A 25,777-nucleotide genomic window follows, 5' to 3' on the forward strand; every position below is an offset into this window, starting at 1 on the left:
AAATCGATGCCCAAAACTCAGTTCTATGCACAACAAACAAGCAGTATTTTATCTCTAGTGCCACACTGAGCCACACAAGTAATTAAACCCTCATGCCCACAGCTTTGGCCAAGCAAGTAACAGACCAAAAAAAAATCTCCACTAAACTGGATGCAACTGATTATCAAAAAACATCTTTGTGAAACACAAGATGCTGCCACAAGATTAAGACTGTGCAGCGTTTTGTGTGCAATTAAAATGTAACTAACACTGGATGGCAGATTGATGGATTATGATAATATACAGTCAAGAATGGGACAAAGAATTTTGGCAAAAATGGACAAAAGTGTTTTCAGAAAATGAGATAAGTGATTTGATGTGTGGGTGTGGTACAACCTGGTAAAATAAGCTAAAGTTGGTCTTCAGGTACTGGACAAAGATGTGAGCACTACACTGGGGTGATTATCCACAAGTTAAGACAGTTCTCAACATTTATTACATCAAGCAGTTGGAAGCTTCAGAAACTCAGGACTGGAGTTTTAAAGAAGCAGTTTCAGATTAAGTTGCCACTGAAACTGACAACAAGCAAATTAAGAAATAAAACTGTAGAAACTTGTCTGTCCTATGTAGAAAGTAGTTTCTATATAGTGAATTCAGCTTTTACATTAGCTGATGACTACGTTTAAGAATTAATTTTATTACTGGTGACTTTCTAAATTTGCAGAGGTGGTGTGTGTGGGGGAAAGGGTGCTGCCAAACTTGCGGATAACTGTAAAGCAGGCATTTTTCAGAAGTATTTGGATGTGGTGTGGTGGTATTATCTTTACCTGTATAGAAACTATTTTTTTTTTTTTTTTACCTAGAAAGGTTCTGATAAACTGATTAAGCTGAGAAGTGTTAAGAATTTGACAAGCAGAATCTTTTACAGGTATCTACATTCCCCACACCATATAAATATTGTCTACCTTCTTGGGAGCAGGTAGCTGGAAGCCCAGTTGCAGGACTTCAGTCTTGAAGACATCTTCAAGTGTTTCAAAGATTGGGGAATGGCTGAAGACATGGTTCCTTAAGCTACAAAAGTTTTAAAGTACCTAATCTGCTCCATGGGTAGCGCTTTCATGCCCATTTACAATGTTGACAGGAGTCCCACAGTTCCTCTAAAAAGAACTTTGTAAGGCAGGGTACAGGGGAAATGGAATCCTCTTCATCGGTAACATAATTCACAGGAAACAGAGGACAGCTGAGATGAAAGTGATCACTAATTTCTATTGTATGTACACACCAGAGGTGGAGATGCATATAACCAGCATGAAGGATGGTGTTGCTCCCCATCAAGGTGAAAATTTCTTGAGGGGAACCAGGGCCTCCCCAGAAATCTCTCTAATGGACAACATGTCAAAGAAAATTCCTTACTTAAAACAGAGACAAGGCAGTGCAGTGGTGTAGAAGCTAGCGTTGTCACCTCACAGCCAAAGGTCCTCTGGTTTGATTCTTGGCTGGGGTGCCTTCTATGTTGAGTCTGCATGTCCTCCCTGCATTTGCATAGGTTTCCTCCAGGTGCTCCGGTTTCCCCCTACATTCAAAAGACAAGCAGTAGGTGGACTGGACACTTGGTATTGTGAATGCGGATGCCTTTGCCTACATTTCTCTTCAAATATCTTTAGTGCTGCTTTTCTATTGATTAGTTTTGCTTTATCGTTTGCATAAAAATTCCACCCTATTAAATCTCTTCCTTTCCTAGGTCCATATTTGTTCATCAGTTGTCACCTGCTTCACCCGTTTCTCCTTACTTTGGGGGCTCATTGTGGCTGAATGGATAAGATGACGTGCTTAAAAATCCAGTGACATCTCATCTCATAGGCTCATATTCTGCCAGTTAAAAGCATTACGTCTGGCAGTTAGCACAGAGGATTAACGCTATGAGCTGATCTGCTTCTTCTTGTTCACAGTTTCATTCCCTCAACCTCCACATGCCTACTATGCATCTCTGTGCAAGCCACGTACGCAGTGAATGCTCTGAGGCAATTGGAAAATTGGTCTCGACTCCTCAATGGTCTCCTGGACTACATGCTTATTAACTACCTACAAACCTATAAAACCTTTTTAGAGAACAATGTTTAGATATGAAGATGCTTATCCTGAAGATTCTTCAGGAAAGACAAACAATGTAAACCAATGCACAGGTGTCTGTCACCTGGATATAAAAATACTAAGAAAAAAAGTCACCATTTCAAGTTTAGCTACAATTACCAAATCCATACAAGTTAAAAACTATCACTATAATACATTCTATTATCTCCACTCCTGTGAAAAAAATGGTACACTGCAAATACAACTACAATTACAGTATATTACCAGAATTTAAAAGCATCACTGTCTGCTGTTTTGAATAAATGTATGTGCTGAGTGCAAACATATAATCCCTATTAAACTCATAAAACAGAAAGTCATCACTTAAGAAACTACCAAGTAAGTGAAATGTTTATATACATTTACCTTAGCCCAGGCAACCTCAGTATCTATATCAAGTGGCATACTGCCAGCTGTAGATTTATGAACTAGTTCATTCTCTGTTGCAGTCAGCCATTCAGACAATGATGCAGAATCCTTAGAAAGCTTACGTGACAGCTGTAAAGCTCTTTCCAGGTCCTGCTTTCCTTCTGTTACCTGTAAGAAAAAGAAGAGAACCTATGCTTAAGCAACTGCTGGGATCTTAACAAGGATGATAGATGTATAATCAGGTTTCATTTAAATGTAGTTTCTTAGACAAATACAGTATTCTCATTGCACAAGTCTAGAACCTGCAGCCATATTACAGAAGGCCTATACATTTTACATTTTATATGCAGTTTCAATAGAAAGGAACGTTTCAGTTAAGGATGCAAATGAAATAACCTTCAATCAAGAATACTGATAAGAATAACATGTGCTAAAAGAATGGATGGTACAAGGCTTGGGATCCAAGGTTAAAAAGGCGTGTAAGAACCTGTAAGAAATTTACAGAGTTTTAGTACTATTAGGAGAGATGCTTCAAACTCAAGTCAGTAAGTTAGTTTGGACTGATACCCAAAAAGTCACTGCAGTGCAGTCCACAAAAGTTTGGTACAGACACTCGAGAGTGAGTGCAGTAGTCAGGTCAAACATCCAGCATTCCAGAATACAAAATTCTGCCATTCAGGAGAAAAGGAATAACTCCTGAGTGCAGAATTTACACAAAGTATAATGAGTGCAGAAGCTATGAACATAAAAATTCAGCCTATTTCAGTTTATAAGCACTTTTATTGGAGACAGTAAGATTTGATTCCGATATTGCTGACATCTCCCTCCAGTGTTTGCTACTACTACATAAAAAAACACCATCTGATTTTGTGTGCGGACTTTTATTCTAAAAGATTCAAGAAGAATTAGCACATAATGGAGAGACTGACACCTGTTCAGCAGAGCTCTGGGTAATTAAAAGATGACATTTCTTTGTTAGTTACAGTACCATAAAGTTCCATCAATCAATTCTTAAAACAGCTAAGAAGTAAGCTAATTCAGAAGATAACAGATACAGTCTGCAGTGCCTTTTCAAACTGCAAATGCATGTTTATGTATAAAATCTTAATCTTGAAAAAGAAAATCTGAGCAACTACTACTGGAAATTTTAAACTTAAGATCCATTTACTGTAACCTGTATCAGCTAAGGATGTCTCAAAGTTTACCCCACTGAATTAGTTGTAACTAAATAAAGCAAACCCGGGACTCCAACTGGTAGATGTCTCCTTTCAGGATGTATTTCTTCTGTGGCAAGTTCAAGACACCAGAAACAGCTGTTAAAATGCTCTACTCCCATTTGCTACTGGAAATAACACTTCCTATGCTCTCTCTCTCTACTTAATCTTAACAGGCCCTCAAGTCTTCTAAAGTTCTTCATCTTTCTAATACTACAAGCTCCCCCACTGCTTCCTTCTCATTAGTCACAGATAGAACCCATCCACTAGCTGGACCATCAAACTTCAAGAAATTCAGTTGTTTAGATACTCTTGATAAAAGGCCAAAGAAAGGGGCTCCAGGGATGGTTGGTTAGTAGTAAGTATGAGCAGTCATCTTTCTGAAAGATCAGTCATGTCCCCAAGCTTTGTACTCCAAAGCACAATGATGTCAAACACCGAGGTACTTCTGCACAATTAACTGAAGGTGTCTGTCATGAAATTATGTTTGCTGAAGTCAGTCTGCCTATACATACCCTCCTAAGTATGCAGTCCAGGTGTTCAGTCTTTGCTCCCCCATCATCTAACTGGCCTTAAAAATAACCAATTTAAACTTCCAAACACTAGTCACTGATGCACCAGTCAAATGTCATACCTGTGCACTAACTAGACAGAAGTGAATTTCTGGTTGAGAAACTTCATCCTTTAGACCATTTGAATATGGAAGCGTCTCTCACACAGTGAAAACCAATTAAAAGGGTTATTAATAACCTTGTCAGCCTCAGCAAAAAAACTGAGATCCATCATCAAATCCTCTAAAGCTAGCTACGAAAACAAAATTGCTGCAGATTCTAAAGACAACCACAAGGCATTCTATAGTTATGTCAAGAATCTACATGGCAATACTCAGATCTGCTCCGAGCTGCAGCACAATGGCAATACATATACAGAACCAACTGATATTGCCAACATATTGGCCGACAGGTTTAGTGAAAACTTTACCTCCCTTTCACCCCCTAAAGGGCCTATCACAATACCTGAGGAATGTCAAGTCCCTATTATCACAGCTACACAGGTAAAAACCGCACTGTCCAATGCCAAGAATACAGCTTCCATGGGACCTGATAATATCCCTGGGTGTGGTTCTACATGAATTACAAAGTGAACTGGCACCACACCTGAGTACCCTGTCCAATCACAGTCTCATTTTAGGCTTTGTTCCTACCGAATGGTGCACTGCTATGGTCATCCCACTCCACAAAGGCGGAGTGACTACAGACCCTGGAAACTATCACCCCATTAGCCTGAGTAGTCTGACATGTAAGGCTATGGAGCGCATCATCATGAACCTTATAAATAAGGATATAGGGAATATCCAAACTCTGGACCCCACGCAGTTTGGGTTTGTGAAAGGTAGATCATGCCTGCTCAACCTGAGACTTTCGGAGTCTCTCATCAGAGCTGTGGATGAGGGCAAGGTAGTTCAACACAACCTAACTAGATCTTGTCAAGTCCTTCTACACCATCCCTCACTCAGGAATCATAGACAGACTCACTAAACTAGGCATAAACCCCTATGTCATAAGATGGGTTGTCAAATGGCTCACTGATAGAACCCACACTGTGAAAGTAGCGGACTCCAAATCTGACTACCGACCAGTTACAAGTGGTGTCTCAAGGATCGGTCCTAGGTCCTCTCCTGTTTGGCATCTACTTTTCTGAAGTAGAAGCCAACCCAAAGGGACTCCGGCTGACCAAGTTCACAGATGATTGCAAACTGGGAGCCATTATTGATTCGCCAACTGATGTAGACATTCTACAAAAAGGCCTCACTGACACCAATGACTGGTGCCAGAACCATGGCCTTAAGCTCAATGCCAAAAAGTGCATTGTCATTCCCCCTTTGGGAAAAATTCGGTGCCCATGAACTACCACACAGGCAGTAGTCCACTAAACACTGAAGGTGTGATAAGAGACCTGGGGACACAGGTTGACAGCAACCTCTCCTATGAGAACCACATTGCCACTGTAGTCAGAAAGTCCTTCTATGTGGCACATCTCCTTACAAAAGGTTTCTCATCCAGGAAGAAAGAGGTCATAATCCCTCCCCATACATCCCTCATTAGACCTATTATAGAATAAAATGCTTAATTTGGTATGTACCTCACTAGACACCTACAACTGGAAAGGCCACAAAAATACCTCACTAAGAGGATCTTAGGTTTCAGACACATGCCCTATACGGACAGACTCAAAGAACTCCAGCTATACTCTGGTCTCTTATGGCCTACTCAGAGGCAATCTCTGCTTGACCTACAAAAGCCATGTCTGACCCAGAGCTGCTAGATATGATACACCTAAAGAAATCCCAATCCCTCTGTACCATATGCTCCAGGGACCTAAACCTCATTACCACAATAAACACAACATGCTAGAGGGACAGGTTCCTAATCCAGAGACTTCCCATACTCGAACAAACTTCCCATTCACGTCAAGCAGAGCACTTCACTGGTCCTCTAACAGAAATCTTGACAAGTGGATGAGCAATAGGAAGTTCACCCCAGGGATCACTTCAGTGGCCTTGCCTGACAGGGGGACTGGGAACTAAGTTTGGGCGGCATGATGCCAAGGAATCTTCTTGGACTAGGCTTATATAGGCTCCAAGGCTGTTAGCCTAGTACACACTTATGAACCTATAAGATTGTGACTAATGATGATCTAACATTTGAAGAACATGTTACAGAAGTTTCCAGAAAGGCTTATAGAGATGCATACCTAATATAAAGACAGATAAGCTCTCAGATCATGTGAGGACAGCATATCACTGCATACCTCAATCATTCAACCTTTCTTACAGTACAATACCTCCTTCTGTAGCTCCATGACAAAACACCTTGTTCATCTGCAAAAAGTTTGAGTTTTTACTAAAAAATTGATAAACATAGCAAATTTTAAATCATTTAAAAAATAAGCAATCATTAATACAAAAAAAAAAACAAACCATATTAACATTCTTCATTTACAGGGATTAAACATTACATATATTTTCTTTCTTTACAACTTTCAGTCCAACATTTTAAATTGGCCAATTGCTGACTTCTGGTAAACCTCACTTCCCCTCATGAACATTGTTCTTCCCCCTCACACCTCCAGCATTTGCTACCTACCTGAGGAAAAATTCTTTGAAGTCTACTGGTGCATAAAAATACATATACAAACAATTCCTACCAAAAATCCTAAACCTTCTGAACTTTGCTGCATACCTGATTGCCATACATATGTCCTCCCATTGTTCCCATTGCAAATTGCTTTTCCATTCCCTTTCCAATCTTTTCTAAACTCCTCTGATTGATGTGTATAGTTAGCACACAGTTTTGCATAAGCCCTACTGATTACCCATTTTTTGAGAGAAGTTTTGTTCTCGATTAAACTAAAAACTCTAGCAATGCTAAACTTAAAATTAAAACTCCCTTACCTCTTTCCCCTTGGCCTATACTCTGACATCAAGCTCTGGTAGGAAATCCAGTCTTTAACATGCAGTTCAAACTTTTTCTTGACCTCATCCACTCTATTACCTTTCCCCCTCTAGCTATTTGCTCCCAAAACCTTGGTTCCTTTGTCAGTTTTTGCCAGTAAAGTCCAGCCCCCTTCTCGCCTATTTTCTGTACCCCTATTTGTAGTCATTTCTATTGGCGGCGTCTCCTTTCTTCATACTCATGCTGGCTTAGTTCTCAGAACACTTTCTGCAATTTTATGAATATAATTTTCTGTCTGGTTGCTATTATTCTCCCTTAGGATCTACATCCAAAATCCTAGTTTCTCATTTATTGAAATCCCCCATGCTTCATCCTCAGCCCTTTCCACTTCGAATTATAACCTCATGCCTGTGGGCCTTAATTGTGTAGCTCTAAAACAGCCTTTCAAATCAGGCAATCCTTAACCACCTTTTTCTATTGGGAGGATCAACTTACTCCACTTAACTCTTGTCCTCTTCCTCTCCCAGACAAGTTCCTATAACTTTATTAATGTCCACAACTCCTCATCTGGTTGATAAAAAAAAAAAAAAATCACCTGACCTGTACGTAAAATTAAAGGGACTAAAACATTTTCACTACCTTCATCTTACTATTCATAAACAAGAACTTCCAGTTTCTCAGGTTTTGCATTAGCTTTTTAGTCTCTTCACACGTCATTAGCTATCGTAACAGAAGCCTTTTTTAATCCATACTCCTAAAAATCTCATTTTATTACGTCTCTATAACTATGCGTATTGCTGACTCAGTTTGTGATAAGGTACAAAATTTATGGCTATACTCTTTGTATTATTTCATAATCCTGGAAAAGACTTGAAAGTGATTCAAAATGTTGCATAAGACAGAGATGTCCCCTTCTGGATTTATCAAGTAGAAAATATCTTCTGAAAATAAAATCAACTTTTCTTTATTACCATATTTATTACATCCTTGGATTTTTGAGTCCCTTGTTTTCTCTGCCAATGGCTTTAAATATAAAGCAAACGGCGAAAGGGGACACACATGCCTTGTTCCTCTCTTCACACAACTTAAGAGAGGAACCCACCCCATTGTAAATCTTGCCTCTGATCCTTCATATATAGTCTCAACCGTATTATCGTATCAGGAAATGCAAAAACTTCTACTTCTCTACTTATAAAAATCTCAGCTTACTCTGCTGAATGCTTTCTCTGCATCAAAGCCCACTGACAATGACATTCTGCTTCCCTCTGCATTATCAAAGTTTGATTAATGTTATCAAATGTTTGCCTCTCCAACAATGATCCACATCTATGAATTGTGGCAACTCCTTTTCCATTCCTTTAGGTAGTATACTAGAGAAATAACTCATGACTGTGTTTGGGTATATCAGTATTTACCCACAGTTGGTGTAGTTTGATCACAAGGGTGAAGTCTAAGTGATTAAACAAAACCAACCATAGGTAAATCCTGATATATACCCACAAACTGGAGCGACTTACTGCTTTTATACAATAACATTATTTAAGAAAGACATTACTTATATTTTCTTCCCCGTTGTCTTTACGATTTCGATGTACTGTGCATGCATATGGGACTTGCATTCCTACACTTGGACAGTACACTCGAAAAGAAGTGACCGAGAAAGCAGAATCTCAGCTGCAGTTTTTTTTTTAACTGTTAAAAAACAGACATTTACAGGGACAGTGCAAATATAGGAGGAAAATCAAGTATGCTACTGTTTAAGTTTTACAGAATGTACCGGATTTTTCTCATACTCTAGTGTGTCCTCCAGTACATGCCAATAGAAAAGTCTGTCCACTCAATGGTACTTCAGTGACCAGACATTTTTCTATTGGTATATGGTCAACTTACAAAGTGTATGCTGGTTGGGCTATCCAATCAGCATGTTTATTTATGGATAATAATTAGCAGTTACTGTCTAAACAATCATGGTTTAAATTGAAATAGGTACATATGAAGCTGGGACTAATGGGTCTTTATTCCCTTTTGGTAATTTAGCCATCACAGCTTTCTTCCAAGATGCTGAAGCTCTCCCTCTTTTAAAAATACTATTAAACAAAATATTCCAGATTTTTATTACTTTTTTCCCTACTAACTTCCACATGAATACCATCTGTTCCTAAAGACTTCCCTGCAGATTGATTACACTTCATTTTTATCTCATCTTCTCCTATCTTAACCATTAGTTGAGACTCATCTTCCTCTAATCTTGGCATAATTAAATCTTACATAAATATTTCCATTTGTGCTCCTCCATTTCAAAATTCCTCTGCTTTATATACATTTTCATAAAATTTTAGAAATATCTCTTAACACCTCTATATGATCTTGGGTTATTTTTCTTGTCAGAGGCTCCCCAAGTTTGGCAACAGTCATTTCTACATTCTGTTCCCCAAGATGTTGTGCTAAATGTTCTTGTGCTCTGGAATTACCTAAACAATAACTGCTTAACAGCAATCTTTCTAAACACATGCATATTATCCAAATACTCAGTTACTTTCGCTTAAGCACTCTGCAGTTGCACCTTTCTTGTTCTGGGAGTTCCCTTGCTCTGCAATAATTTAACCTTTGTCAGCACATCTAAATAATTTGCTACTTCTTAACCATTTATCTCTGTCTCATTTCTACCCTACATATAAAATTCTGTTTTCATTTTTCCCACTTGTGAAATATACCTTCTGAAGAAATTTCTATCTTCCTTAGTGACTCTCAAATAATTTCAATACTTATTTCTAAAATTCCTTTCTTTTTAACAGGTAGGTGGGAAAGTGCCAGTGTCTCTTTTCCTTTCATTACCTTGGATTTTTGCTGCAGTTTTTATTGGTGTGTGATCTGAAACAGTTGCTGGATATGGGTCGAAGCTTTCAATTAAAAATGCAAGTGTTCCTGAGAAATATAATTTCTGTCCAGTACAGCCCAATTATTGTACTTAGGAGAATAATATGCAAACTCTGTCTGTATTCTGACTACTGAATTCATGTCTTCCATATAAAATATTTTCATACATTACTTCAGAAAACTACAGTGGTGGTGCTGTGGTAGCGTTGTCGCCTCACAGTAAGATGCTGTCCGGTTCGATTCTCAGCTAGAGCGTCTTCTGCGTGGAGACATGCGTGAATGGGAGTACCTTCGCTGAAAGTTGTGCATCAGGCCTGGCAAGCCGGTACGTAAAAATCAACTACCGATCATTAGCGGACCGGAGTTCCACTGTGGCGACCCCTAACCGTGAAAAAGCCGAAAGACACAAACAAACATTCACTCCCTACCTATAAATAATATTTCCTACTGAACACTGATTTTTCTCAAAAATGTATTAAGCTCCACAATGGCAGTTTTTTTTACGGAATACAAATTCAAGGGATCATAATACTCTTCCCTTTCCAACAGCCCTTTGCTACATTAATCTACCATTATTGTCTTTTTTCCCCTCTACTATAGGGCCTATAGGACTACAATAATGATAGAAATCAGTATTATTGTTCTTTTTTTTCTCTGATACTCTGCTGAACATCCATCATTGAATAATTTCACATGCTCATTTCTTTGCAAGTGTGTTGCCTGCAGCACTGCTCTTTGCACTCTGCATTTCTTAATACACGCCAATATACTCTTGTTTTTCTCTAAACCTCTAAGTCCATTAAAGTTCCAAGATAATATGGCTAGAGTAGCTACTATGATAAACTATTGTCCCCACATTAATGTTAGACAGGATGATCTTTTATACAGCTGTTTTTTCTCATATCCATTTGAACCTATGTTACACTGTTGAAGACTTTCTATTAGTGAAAGCCCACAAATAAAAAAAAAACTAAATAAATTTTCAAAACATCCCAATCCCCTTTTAACTTAAAACGAACACAAACGTACATTTTCAATAAATGAAGTTTAACCCTCTAGACAGGAGTAACTGTCCCAAATTGACAGCTGCACCCACAGGTGTTCTTTTATAATCTATTCCCCTCACACATATGAAAAACAGATTGTATACTTTCAGACATTAACTTTTAGCCCCAAGAAAAAGTGCACTGGGTATCTTTAAAGCTAATTTGTCTACTATTCTAGTAAATGCAAAAAAGTATTATGGCTACTAGGCAGGTTACTCTCTCATTTTCACTTCCAACAATTTCAAACTATTTTTCAATGAACTGCTAGCCACTGTGCCTTTAAATTGTGCAATTCTCTCAGCAAAGAATGCTCAGAATTCTCAAGATAATTACTTGCATCTGCAGACAGCTCGTCTTCATGTAAAGGTAGTCAGCAAAGAGGGAAAAAACAGCTAACAACTTTGAAAATGCATAACAGAATCTTTGAAAATGTCTCTCAGAAAAGAACACAGGGAATTCCCATGGCCAACTGCAGATGTCTTGTCTCTCACTGACAGCATTTATTAATGGAAAAAGACAAGGCAATATATTTGCAGATGTAAGAAACTTAGCATTTTTTGTGGATCTCATCATTTTGTATTTTTCAAGCCCATTTGCTTACAAAGAAACTTTATAGCTTAAGCAAAGGAGATACATCTAGACATCCAAACTTGTAAAAATAAGGAAAATTATTATCAGTACACCCCACCCCAGCAGCTAAAGATCACAGCACTAAATTTACTTAAACTTGCTGTACAGCATGTCTTCTCATTATACTGTAATGGCAATATTTCTTACAATTAAAAAAAGTAATGGTTTATGTTAATATCTTTAACACATACGACAGGCATTGAAAATACCTCCTCCCCCCATTTAAAATACTCCTGACTACACACTATACAAAAAACTGCTTTACAGTATAATATGCAGTTTATATCATGAAATATTATATATATATATATATATATATATATATATATATATATATATATATATATATATATATACATATATATATAACAAAATTGCTTTACTTAGTTACTTTTTCCCTTTAGAGTCCTTTTAAACATCAATAACAATGTTGAGTATATGCTTTACAGTCCACCCAGAAGTTTAATGAAGTCAGCAATAATCCAATCTTCTCTCAGACAATTTTTTTGCAAAGCCATGCTTCACAAATGTGACTGATGCCTTATAATCTCCCATTCATTCATCAATTTCACTGTTGCTGATCATCTTCTTGATCATTTCCATCCTCCAACACCAGACTTTGGTTCAAGTTGAGGTACTCCTGTATCTTCTAGTCAACTCCTAGGCCATTTTTTTCTGTCCCTCAAGAATTTTCCTCAAACCTTTATTGTCAGAAGAATGAGAAGCAGAGTCCACCCTTCCTTGCTGGCTCACTTTTTGTTGAATAATTTATTTCATTTTATTTATCCCTCTGTTGACTAGGTTAGTCCCACTAGGCTAGTAACCTCTTTTTAATGAACACCCAATGTAATATTTATACCTAGCCTTTTGTCTTTTCCCCGTTAGGGGTCACCATAGTGGATCACCGGTCCGCTTATGACTGGCAGTATCGAGTTGCCAGCCCAGTGCCCAACCTTCAGAGAAGGCGCGCGCACACACACACACACACACACACACACACACACACACACACACACACACACACACACACACACACACACACACACACACACACACCTACCTGCATGTCTTTTTAAAGTTTAGTCAATCACAGGGAGGGCATGCAGACTCTGCCCAGAATGCGCTCCAGCAGATATCCAAACCGGAAAGCCCTCTTTCTGTGAGGCGACAACGCTAACTGTTGCACCACCATGGCCGACCAATATTTATACTAATAGGGAAATTTAGCCAGGGCATCAGGAATTTCCCTTACTCCTTTTGATAGGTTCTGTGGGATCTTTTATATCCACCTGAATTACCACCCACTCAAACAGTTGGGGCCTCAGATGAATGTCTCATCCAAAGGATGGCACACTGAGTGCACCATTCTCCTCATGCTGCACTGCAGTGGCAGCAATTGATATATCTGGTGTGGGACTTGAACTCGCATCCTTCTGTACCAAAAGCAAGTGTGCTACCTGTCGTACCACTGACACTGAAACTATTTCTTCAACATGTGCTGCATCAAAAAAAAAAAACTTTAATCCAACAGGAAAAAATACTCTGAAGACAACTTGCTAAAGCAGCTTGAATCTCTCACTTCCTTCTCAACATTCCCTGACTGCTGGAATACATTTCCATCGACATTCCCTGATTGGTGGAATACATTTCCATCTCTTCTGCCTGATGTGCAGTCATTTTCCACAAACACTCTGCCATCTCCAATTTTTGATACTTATCCCACAGTTTTGTCAGGATCAACTTTTGGCTGGTATGACTGCATCATCTTTACTAATTATATGTCTTGGCTGATCTTCTTAGGTCAAATAGTGTGTGCTCCAAATGTGCCATATCAACTAACAATTAACAAATCTTGCCACAGAACAGTCCAGCTGCTTATTTGTGCTTCAATAAAATGAATAGTCTGTTCCTTCCAGTTTCTCTGGTACAGCAGAAAATCACAGGCTCTCTCACTGTGCTCTAACACTGCAACATTTTTAAACAGCCCTTAAGAAGTCTAATACTCAACTAGCCTTTTTCTTCACTAAAACTTCATTTTTTCCAGTTTTATAAATTCATCTGAATAGCTAGTTGAAACTTCAATTTTTCAGTCTTTTATTTGTGTTGATACATTCCTTCAATGTTTTATTTTAATTATTGCCAAGTACATTTTATTTATTTTTTCCTCTAAATTATTGGAAGCCATCTCTTGAAGCAAAACTGAAGCTTGAAATGCCTTTGGCTGAACAGCTGTAGGATTCTTCCCAGCCAGTGGTTCCTCTTCACCTTTTCTGGCTGATTTTCTTTTAGGTTCTCCCAATTTCTTCTTTGCTGGCACTCGGGCAGTGTTAACTACTAGTCAATAACTGGATTTTATCCGTACTTAAAATTTCACTGGTCCTTTTTCTCTTCTGTTTTCACACTGAGAGCACCAAAATTAAGCTGCTGACCAGTGTGTTGCCATCTTGGAATTGATGAACACAGCAATCTGACATTCTGAAATGCTTCAACCACTCTTATTATTTTCAGTATTAAACTGCCGTCATCAGGGGCAACCTGTGCCTCACATACTGGGCCATGGCCATAAAAGAATATTTTGACACACACTGCTTTCAACAACGGGTGGAGTTGACAAATAATCCTCATCTCTTAATACTGAACTGTCTCCTACACTAACATATTTTCTCTATTTTTTTTTATACTTTTTTTTTTTTTTTTTTAATATCTCTGTGCTTGCCAATCATCCAATCTCCGACTACAAGTCTTGATCTATTCCCCTGTACAGTTTATTCAAAACTCAGAGGTGACATCTAACCAGAGGGGCCATCATCCATGCAATCATGGAGGTATTTTTTGCCTTTGCTGACATCCTAGCAATGAAGGCTTCCATCGAGATCTAGGACCCACCCTCTAGTACCTGACATGGGTAGTCATCTCTATGCTTTCATCCATATCAGAATGAGAAAGAATAGTTGTGTAAAATCTTAACATAACCATACATGCCATTCTCTTCCATGTTGCAGTATTCTTACTGTGGGATCCTTTACCTCAAGCAGCCTGAACTTCAGCTCCTATACAAAAGCTTAAACCTGGCTGCTGTTGGTGCATGGGACATCACTCATAAGCCCATAAAGCAGGGACCTTAAATGTGACGTCTGCATGCAAAGACCTCAGAAATGACTATCCAGTCAGATAGTAACCTAGGTGATGCCAAATGACGTCCTCCAGAATGGTGAAATGCAACTGACTGGTCAGCATGACTACAGTGTAGGTAGAGGCTCTATAATGCCTCACAGACAGGTGGAGAGTAATACAGGTGGTCAGGAGGGAGGGAAGGAAGGAATACTGCAGCAAGGAAGAGAAGGACATCTATGATTATGGTAAGATTTTACACAACTATTCTATGTCCTTCTATTCTCATGTTGCAGTATTCTTACTATGGGTGCGTACAGCAGCTTAAGAAGGGTTGAGGTAGATGTAGCAGATTCCAGAAATCCTTGCAAGATTGCCCTTGTGAAACCTGCTCTGATTCTGGAGATATGGTCCAGTTTGTAATATTTGGTAAAGGTATGTACAGAGGACCAGGTGGCTGCCTCAAGGATAGAAGCTGTGTCTAGGCCTTTAAAGAAGGCTCTGGAGGAGGCAACAGCCCCAGTGGAGTGTGCCCTGACCACCCTGAAGCATGTCATTACCTTGGTAGGAGTAGCAGAAGCAGACAGTTTTCCTGATCCAACAGGAGACAGTTCGTTTGGAAACTGCCTTGCCCAGGACTCTCAAATGAAAGGATGCAAAAAGTTGATTTGATTTTCTAAAGGTCTTAGTTTTGTCCAAGTAAAACCTTAACTGCCTGTGAACATCCAGGGAATGTAATATTCTCTCACTGTCATTCTTAGGAGAGGGGAAGAAGGTGGGTAAGTGAATGGACTGATTTAATGACAGCTCGCTGACCACTTTGGGCAGGAAGGAGGGGTTGGTGCACAGGGTCACCCTGTCTTTGTGAAAAATAGTGTAGGGCGGGCATGTCATGAGTGCCTGTAACTCTGATACCCTTCTTGCTGAGGTAAAGGCCATCAGCAAGACTGTTTTCCATGTGCACATCTGCAGGGATGCAGAACTGGCTGGCTCAAATGGGCCTTGTGTAAGCTTTTCCAGGACATAATTAAGGTCCCAAGGCATTGGTGTAATCTTCCTCAGTGGTCTAATGTTTAAGATCCCTTTCAAGAACAATTTAACATCTAACCTGGAGAGTAAAAGAGGGTCAAGGGTAAGCAGGCAGAGACAGCAGAAAGGTGCACTTTCACTGAAGAGTATGAAAGGCCTGCCTTGATCACCTCATACACGTAGGCTAAGACTAGTGGAACATCCGCTTGAACGGGGTCCCTATGTCTTTGGAGACACCATTTGGAGAATCTTTCCAATTTTGAAATGTAGGATCTCCTTGTGTTAGGTTTCCTGGACCTCTGCAGGATAGAAAGCATGTCCTCACTGTAGCAGTGTCTGAAGGGTACAAAAAGTTTATCATCCAGAGTGTTAGGTTCAGCATCTCCAGGTGTGGATGGATGAGAGTTCCTTCTGTTGTGTGAGTAGGTCCACCATGTGAGGTAACTTGTGGTGATTGCCTTTGGCGAGGGATAGTAGTAGGGGGAACAAATGCTGCCTTGGCCAATAGGGAGTCACCAGAAAGATTTTTGGCATGTCCCTCCTGATTTTCAGGAGGACCTTCTGAATGAGAGGAGGAGAGAGAAAAGGCATACAGAAGCAGTCCCTTCCATGAGAGAGTGAAGGCGTCCACTTTCCCAAGCTAGTGGGGAGTGGGTCCTTGGTACAAAATTTTTTCAGTCTGTTCTGGGGGGAGGAAAATAAATCGATTTGTCGTGTGCCCAACTGGTGGACAACGTCTAGAAAAACTTCTCTGTGCAACATTCCACTCGTGATGTAGAGAGAATGGTCTGCTGAGAGCATCTGCTTGGTGGTTGTCCTGCGATGGGATACAGACTGCCTGCAGGGATAAGTTTGTTCTGTGAGACTAATTCCGAAATGTGCATTGCCAGCCTGCAGAGGAGGCAAGACCTGCCCCCCCCCCATTTGTTGATGTACCACATAACAGTGGTGTTGTCTGTGAAGATTTGCAGGGGACCTGGCTGTAGGAGAGGGAGAAAGGCCTTAAGGGCTAAACTGCAGTCATTTCCCTTAAGTTTGTGTGTTTTTTTTTCAAGAGAGGTGCCTGCCAGAGTGCTTGCTCCTTGAGGCCCTTCATGATAGCCCCCTAGCCCGATCTGAGGTGCCTGTGTTCATATTTTGAATCCACCCACTTTAGTTCTGTTTTTAGGCAGGGGAAGAAGAGTATTTGGAAGTCTAGAGGGTGGCTGTGTTGGGACCACACATTCTTCAGATACCACTGTAGCTTCCTGACTAGTGGTAGCATAGGTATTGTGCTGCCATGAGGCCCAGAGGTCACATGAACTGTCTGGTTGACAGTTGGTTGCTCTGGAATAGGTCCTAGAAGTGGTTGATCAGGGAAGCCAGTTTGTCCTGAGGAAGGAAGGCCTTCATCAGGTCTGTCCGAATCCTGCATACTGGGAAGACTTTGTACTGCTCTGGGGAAAGGGATAATTTGGCGAGGTTAAGTGTGAACCCCAACCCTTGTAGCAGGGACAAGGAAAATTCCAGATGGTTTCTGAGAGCGTCTTTTCTGCAAGAAGAATATGGTCCAGGTAGGGGTAGATCTGTATGCCCTTAGTCCTGCAGTATGCTATTGCGGGAGCGAGGCATTTGGTGAAGACCCTTTGCAGTGGATAAACCAAAGGGCAAGGCAGTAAATTGAAAATGAGAACAAGGCCCAGCAAAACACAAGTACTTCCTGTGATTTAGATGTATGGGGATGTGGAGGTAAGTCTCCTTCAGGTCCAAAGAGGCCATGAACACTGAGTGGCAATAGTGGCAGTAGGATTTGGACAGACAGCATTCTGAAGGAAGGGACTTTCAGAAATAGGTTTAGGAAAGATAAATCCAGGATTGGCCTCCAGGGGCAATCCTTTTCTGGTATTAGGAATAGCCTGTAGTAGAAAGCTTTTCCTTCTTGGTCTGGTGGGACAGGTTCTATGGTTCCCTGAGCCAATAGATCCCAGATAATGGGAGGAATTAGGTGAAGTTGGTTTTCGGGTGGGAAGGGGAATGCCTGTGGTGTGGGCCTCTCCTGCCAAGATAGGAAATATCCTTTTTCCACTATTGCCAGACCCAGCGGTCTGAGGTGCTTTCTTTCCAAAGGGCCAGACAGTGAGAGATGCAGGATGAAAGGGGGAGGTGGGTGAGGCAGTCACGCATTGTTGGTATTGCTTCTGTTCTGAAAGGACTGTCTGTGGGTAGGCTGAGATGAGGCAACCCTAGAAGAGGACTGCCTCCTAGATTCTTTCCTATACCTGGAAGATGAAGGGGTGGTAGAGGTGGGAGGTCTTCTGACATACGTCTTAGAAGGGCAATTTCTATATAATTTTGGTATTGGAAAGACAAGTAGGTGTTTAATACCTTGAAGTTCTTTGCTCTTCTCCTGTAGGTTCTTAAATAGCTCTGCAGACTGTTTCCCAAACAGAAGGTTCTGATCTAGTGGGGCATCAAGGACTTTGGATTTAAAGTCTTCAGGTAATGGCTGGAGCCTAAGCCATGAATATCTGCGAAGCACAGAAGCAGGTGCAGCAGATCTAGCAGAGGCCTCTGCTGCATCACAACTGCATCTAATTGAGTGCCTGGCAATCTGGGATGCCAGGGACACTTATGATGCAACTTCTGTCTTGTTAGGAGAATCAGGCAGAGAGGACGTAGAGTTGTAGTTTGGGCTACCAAATCCAAGGCATATTTAACCATATGGTTTTGGTAATTAATTGCCCTAAAGGCCAGTGTGGAAGAGCTATAAATCTTCTTGCCCAGCCTGTCCATAATCTTGTTATCCTTGTCTGTAGGCAGATGTGACAAGGATGGAATCAGTCTAGACTGTTTGGGGTCACAGCTATCACAGCAGGGTCCACCAAGGGGGGTTTTACTAGACATTTGTGATCAGGCACCTTTTGTAGAATATTCAGGTCTCTTTGGAGCAGGTGGCTGAGAGTTGGAGTTTTTTTTTTTGAGACTGATGCAAATACATCTAGGTATGCAGGGATCACTGGGGAAATGGTAGATGTGGAGGGCGATTCAACCTGCAGCAGCTCAAAATACCTTTTTTGAGTTTCTGTCATTTGGGCAGTATCCCATTTAAAGTATTCCTTCATTTTTGTAATGGTCTCCACAAATGTAATGTCTTTCTGGAGGGGAACCTCCCTCTATGGAATCCTCATCTGGAAAATAGTATTCCAGGGGGGAGGCTATTTGGAATGATTATGTAATAGACTCAAAGGAAGAGGAAAAGGCCTCCCTCTTTCTCCTGAGACATGGAAGGAAGGATTGAAATACCGGAGGCAGGTCTTGGGCTAAGAACTGGAATAGTGGAAGCTGAGGAGGCCGAGGGCTTAAGGGCCATGAAGGCCTGCATCAAAGACTGTGTAAAAGACTGCCAGTGAGGAAGTCCCTCAGGAGAGGTAAATAAATGCTTGGTCTTTTGTCTTCTTTGTAAAGGAGTAGATTTGGAAGAGATAGCAGCCCTAGATTCTGGGGCCTAACCTAAGGAAGGAGATTCAGATTCCTGAATTCCAGAAGGGCGTCTGGTGCAGCCTGGTTACCCCTCGACTTTGGTAATAACAGACGTCTAAGTAACCTCCGTGGACATGCCTTCCGGTACTTCAGAAGTGGCTTCCTCGAGAGGAGATGCCAAAGTAGACAGCTCTAACAGATGTCCCTCATCCCCTATATCGGCAGTTGTCAGAGCATCTGACGACAGAGGCAGAGGTAATAGGACGTGCAACCTTGGCCTTTTTTCTCAGTGGTTCCACTTGGGTGGCCAAGTCCGGATCCATCCTTAACGTGAACTTTTTAAGTCTCTGATTCTCCAAATATAAAAGGGCAGCTAAACGGCTTCTAAGCATTTTCGGGCAGGAAAGACTGGCAGATGGTGCAGGTGGTATGATTGTGTTCCCAGCCTAAACAGAATACACAACGGTCATGGGGGTCCTTATGCGGAATTGACATCCGCATCTGCAATTACCCTTCTTAGTGGACATCGGCTAAGAACCAACAAGCAAACCAAGGTCAAGCAATTAATAAAAATTAAGAATTCTCCAACCGGCTACTTAGTTTTAGGCGTCTTGCAAGACAAGAGTGATGCAATCAATCTGACCTTCGAGTACGGCAAAAATGTTCTAGGGTCTGTGCATGCAGACGTCACATTTAAGGTCCTTGGTTTGTGGCCCTACATGTGATGTCCCATGCACCAACAGCAACCAGATTTAAGCTTTTGTATAGGAGCCAATGTCTGGGCCCACCTGAGGTGGAGGATCCCACAGTAAGAATACTGCAAAATGAGAACACACATCTACGGTTACCGACTTGGAATCACTAAGCTTATATTGTCTGTTATGCTGACATGCAAGTTTCTACTTACATGGTGGTGATCAGCTAACCAAAATCACCACTCTTCCCTGAAGATGAGTGACTAAGCATTAGCCCTACTTCCATCCACTGGCATTTTACAGCAACTGAGCAGCTATCCACACTTTGGTTGTCAGGGCAGCAATGGAAGATCTGTATGGCTCCTGAAGTATGCAATCCAAAACTTGGGATGTTTGTTTGGAAGTGATTGCATATGTATTTCTATACCCCAAGCAGACCAGACTTCAGAGAATTTTTCCTCTGGTAAATGACAAACGGAGGTACGATGAAAAAAAAGGAAGGAGAACTGGGAACATTTTTGAAGAGTACAGAGAGTTGACAAATTTTTAAAAATTCTCCACCGAAAACTGTCAGAAATGTTGGGAAGCAAATAGCTGTAATTAAGGAAATGATTACTTTGAAATGAGACACAATCTGAATAGTCTGTACACAGTAAGGCCTTACTGTGTTTAAAGGTACTGACTACCAGAAAACAGTAATGAAAAGCTAAACTAACTACAAATGGAGTACTTAATAGTTTAAAGGTGAAGTTCAGACGGCATTTTTAGAAAATGAAAGAAGCCAATTTCAAAGAAATAAATGCAATTTGTGGGAACAATACATGCAGAAGGATGTTCAGGAAGAGGAGTGAGGTTTACAGGAAGGCAGGAATTGAGCAATTTATGCAACGTTTGACTGAATAACTTTTAAAAAGGTATGTTAATATGGCTTGTTTTTATTTCTATATCTTGAGTAATAATTTAATAAAGGTGTTTAAAAATGCAGGTGTTTGAAGTATTTGGCAATTTATTAGAAATCATTACAGTGTTATCAAACTAGGAGCAAACTGTCCAAACCACAAGAACATGTGACAAAAAACAGTTACTATGGAATTATGACATCTTAATTTCTTAGGAAAAAAAAGGTTAAGTAGCATTTTAGCAATAAGCCTGTAATTGTCAGGACTAAGATAAATGTAAGTCTAGCCTGTTAAAATTTGCAATAAAAAGGTCAAAGGTTTAGACGGCTGTGTTCTTTCACACTCGCTAATAGCGAAGTGAAAGTTCAGCAATCAGTTCTGATTAAAATTCCTTCTTGCAAAAAGGGAAGTATTAACTGTTTAAGGATGGTTAAAGATGAAAAATTTGGTAATAGGTCATACAATTTATATAATGTAGGTCACTTTTTGTGTAATGAAACGTAACATTCTCTGTCTCTTACAGCATTACATTGTTTCTTATCTTTGTTTCCACAGCAATTTTTAATGTTAGGTCCACACAAAACCAAACAGATACTGTGAAGAAAATAAATGACAAAGCAAATTAAATTAGTGGAAAAAAACAGAAGCAGGAAAACAATTCATAAGGAAATAACCCTGATCTATCACAGTCAGTGTAGGAATGTAGAAAATATCTGCTTAAAACAATCTTCCTGAAGTTTTTTGTTAACATCTCTCCCCAACAAATAAAGAAATTTGAGGTGCTGTGTAAGCTGTAGGTCTGTGGGAAATAACACTCAAACACATGCACTGTTCAACCCCATCCCTTTAAAGGCGGACTAATGGTAAGATAAGTTACATCGTGTACAAGACTAAATTAACACACTCAATAAATTATGAGAATTCTGGCATATACTGCTGTTTTTACTTTGACATGGAAAGCAATACTGCAAGCAAACACAGTGAATAAACTCTACCTTCATTTTATCCTCTCAAAGTGAAGATCAGGAACCTGTGTTGTGAGAAGCTAATCAGTTAACTTTTCAAACTACTGGTTAAATGATTCAAGAAGAATCATAAGTACAACATAGACAGTGTAACATTGGTCAGGCCTAAAATGGTAAACTCTAGCATTCCTGGCTTCATCTTAAACCAAATCAAACTTAAAGCAAAATGTGGAACATCAGTATAGCAAAATTCTTCTTTCCCAGTTCCGTAAACTGCAGTAGCACATTTTTTCACATCCTATCTCTAGGTGCAGAAATATCCATAAAAGTTGGACACTGACCCAACAATGCAACTGACAGCCAAGCAACAATTCTCAGCTTATAAAAAAAAATACTTTTGAAAGTTCAAAGATCTGCCAAACTAGCACAGGGAAAAAGCACTGATATTTTTAGATATGGGGTGCCAGAAACAGTGCCTACAGCCAAGGTGCACTGTTACACTGATGTTAACAAGTACAGTGGACATACAAAGTGTACACACCCCTGTTAAAATGTCAGGTTTCTGTGATATAAAAAAATGAGACCACAATAAATTGTTTCAAAACTTTTCCCACATTTAATGTGACCTATAACCTATACAATTCAATTGAAAAACAAATCTGTTAGGGGAAAAAAATATAAAAATTGCACAATAAGCTGGCTGCATAAGTGTACACACCATTAAATTAATACTTTGTTGAAGCACCTTTTGATTTAATTACAACATTCAGTCTTCTTGGGTAGGAGTCTATCAGCATGGCACATCTTGACTCGGCAAAATTTCTCACTCTTCCTTGCAAAAGCATTCCAAACCTGTCAGATTGCAAGGGCATCTCTTGTGCACAGCTCACTTCAGGTCACCCCACAGATTTTCTATTGGATTTAAGTCTGGTCTCTGGCTGGACCATTCCAAAACTTTAATTTTCTTCTGGTGAAGCCATTCTTTTGATTTGGATGTATGCTTGGGGTCATTGTCGTGTTGAAAAGTGGAATTCCTCTTCATCTTCGGCTTTCAAGCAGACACCTAAAGGTTTTGGGACAAAAGTGACTGGTATTTGGAACTGTTCATGATTCCCTCCACCTTGACTAAAGCCCCAGTTCGAGCTGAATAAAAGCAATCCCAAAGCATGATACTGCCACCACCATTCTTCACCATGGGGACAGTTTTCTTTTGGTGATGTGAAGTGTTGTTTTTGCGCCAAATGTACCTTTTGGAATTGTGGCCAAAAAGTTCAACCTTCGTCGCATCAGACCATAACACATTTTCCCACATGCTTTTGGGAGACTTGATGTAATGTTTTGCAAATTTTAGCTAGGCCTGGATGTTCTTCTATGTAAGAAAAGGCTTCTGTCTTGCAACCCTACCCCATAGTCCAGACATATGGAGAATACACAAGACTGTTGTCACATGTAGTACATAACCAGTACTTGCCAGAAATTCCTACCTCTCCTTCAGTGTTGCTGTAGGTCTCTTGGCAGCCTCCATGACCAGTTTTCATCTGGGCTTTTCATCTATTTTGGAAGGATGTCCAGTTCTTTGCAACGTCACTATTGTCCCATATTTTCTCCACTTTTTGACACCTGACTTCACTGTGTTCCATGGTATTTCCGATGCTGTGGAAATGTTTTTGCACCCATCTCCTGACTGATACCTTTCAACAATGAGATCCCATTGATGCTTTGTAAACTCTCTGAGAACCATAGCTTTTGCTGTAGCAGGCAACTGTGTAAATGTCAGGAAAATCCAACTAGGACAGTTGAACTTTATCCAAAAAGACTGAATGTTGTAATTAAATCAAAAGGTGCTTCAACAAAGTATTAGTTTAAGGGTGTGCACACTTATGCAACCAGCTTATTATATGTTTTTTTTATTTTTTATATTTTTCCCCTAACAGATTTGTTTTATAAGTCACATTATAGGTGGGAAAAGTTTTGAAATGATTTACTGTGGTCTCATTTTTTTATATCACACAAACCTGGCATTTTAACAGGGGTGTGTACACTTTATATCCACGCTAAGCATTTTTTTGCCCCCGTCTTGCTTCATCCTGTGGTAGTCCTACCTCAATTCCCCACATCCATTGCTGGGTCTACCAGTCTTCTCCCAGACTTTCCAACTTGAGCTGGGGCTGGTGTGAATTGTAATGGCATCCTAAGGGTCACGGACATCAATTATCAGCTGGGGGATTTTTTTTTTTTTTTATAAAACTTACCTGGTTTCCCTGCACTCCCTCCCCTACATTTGTCAACACAGAGTTCAAGGACTATTCCCCTCTTTCAACCATGTCTCCCCTTAGACAGCATCATCAGAGAGCACCCCCCCCCCCCCAGAAGGGCAAGCCAATCCCACCCTGCCAGTGGTTCAGATGCCAGAGCTGCTAATCTTACCTGAAATGCCTGGGCCACAGTTAGGGCTTTATCCCTGTACACCACTGTGTAGGCCTCAGAGAATTAAGTACTAAGAAACTATTCCCCAAAAAGAGAAGAAAAAAGGATATTAAATGCACAACCTTTATAACATTTTACCCAAATAAAATCTGCAGTGAAGCGGAAGTAGAGTTTACGGAAGCAGGTTTCCTACCTTCTCAACAATCATTCCTACCTGTGCTCCAAGATCATTATAAAGGAGTTTCAGTGCAGTCAGTTGCTCATCCATGCTTTTGGGATTATCTGTCTGTTGCTTCTGCACAATCTGACGTCCAGTTTTGATTACAGTTTCTACTTCAAGCTTCACTTCACTGAGGATCTTGTACAATTTCTGTAACAATATGGAAATCATTAACATACAGATAAAAAGCCATTCACCTACATTACACTTAAAAGTTCCTAAAAAAAAAAAAAAGGCCACATCATCTAAATATTAAGGATGGTGGCACTCTACAGTCATATATAGGATGTCAAGTTATGTAAAAGACATGGCAAACTGTCACAGAAGCAGCAATACTAACGTTACTGTAGTACTAACCAGCACCAACAAATCTCAATCAGATTTCACACCACTATTTACAACCTGAATTGAGAGCAGTCTGGGTAGACATTAAGATCTAACAGTACTAGTCAAACAACCTCACTTGTATGTACATACCTTACCTCAAGTTTCTGCTAAATACATACCACTGAAACTAAATAAATAAATCACAATCATGTTTTGCTGCACCTATTAAATGGCTCCTATGACCAGAGAGAGCTCAACTAGTTTTATTTTTCCTAAGTCTAATGTTGCACTAAAAGAAATCATCAAATTTAAAACAGTCTGTAAACCAGCCAGCTTTCTAAAATGTTTCCATATGCAGCAAATAGCAATCTATATTTGTCAGCATAACTAGAGAAACAACAAAGTACCTCTTTTGAGAAAACATTAAGGGCATTGTAACTTTTTTACACTTGAACAAAATATGTGTATTCACAATAAAAATCAGAGAATTTCAATGAATTGTGAAACTGAAAAATAAATGTATATTCTTTTGGTAGCACTCTTTCATTCACAAGGTCTAAGTTCATATTGCCAGAGATCTCTGAACCACTGACATGAAAATATGGTAAAGTGCAAGTACCAAACATTTAAAAGCAATAAAGGACTGTAAAAAGAAAATCAAATGAAGGGTGGCACAGTGCTGCAGCGGTTAGCCTTGTCACCTCATAGCAAGAGGTTCGCCGGTTCGATTCTCTGCTGGGGTGCCTTCTGTGTGGAGTCTGCATCTCCGCCCTGTGTTTGTGTGGGTTTCCTCACACATCCCAGGACATTCTAAAAAGCCCTAGGTGTGTGTGTGTGTGTGTGTGTGTCTTCTGAGGAAGGCTGGGCGCCAGGCTGTCAACTCGACACCATAAACCTCTACCACTTGTTCTATGGAGCAATGCTCCATGGCAACCTGTAATGGGA

The 25,777-nt window shown here is 40.1% G+C and overlaps 1 protein-coding gene across 3 annotated transcripts in view; it reads right to left on the reverse strand.

Annotated features, from left to right (window-relative positions):
- UTRN (utrophin) overlaps positions 1-25,777 on the reverse strand; it is a 4,744,936-nt gene that overhangs the window by 2,691,166 nt on the left and 2,027,993 nt on the right. For all 3 annotated transcript variants that reach the window (XM_044069601.1, XM_044069592.1, XM_044069610.1), the window contains 2 exons: positions 24,500-24,655; positions 2,476-2,646 (listed from right to left, as the gene is read on the reverse strand). In XM_044069601.1, the coding sequence (XP_043925536.1) occupies positions 2,476-2,646; positions 24,500-24,655 (327 nt within the window). The remainder of the gene's footprint in view (positions 1-2,475; positions 2,647-24,499; positions 24,656-25,777) is intronic.

The sequence above is a fragment of the Protopterus annectens genome, chromosome 1.part0 (genome assembly GCF_019279795.1).
Source record: "Protopterus annectens isolate FY-2018-M chromosome 1.part0, PAN1.0, whole genome shotgun sequence".
Lineage (NCBI taxonomy): Eukaryota > Metazoa > Chordata > Ceratodontiformes > Protopteridae > Protopterus > Protopterus annectens.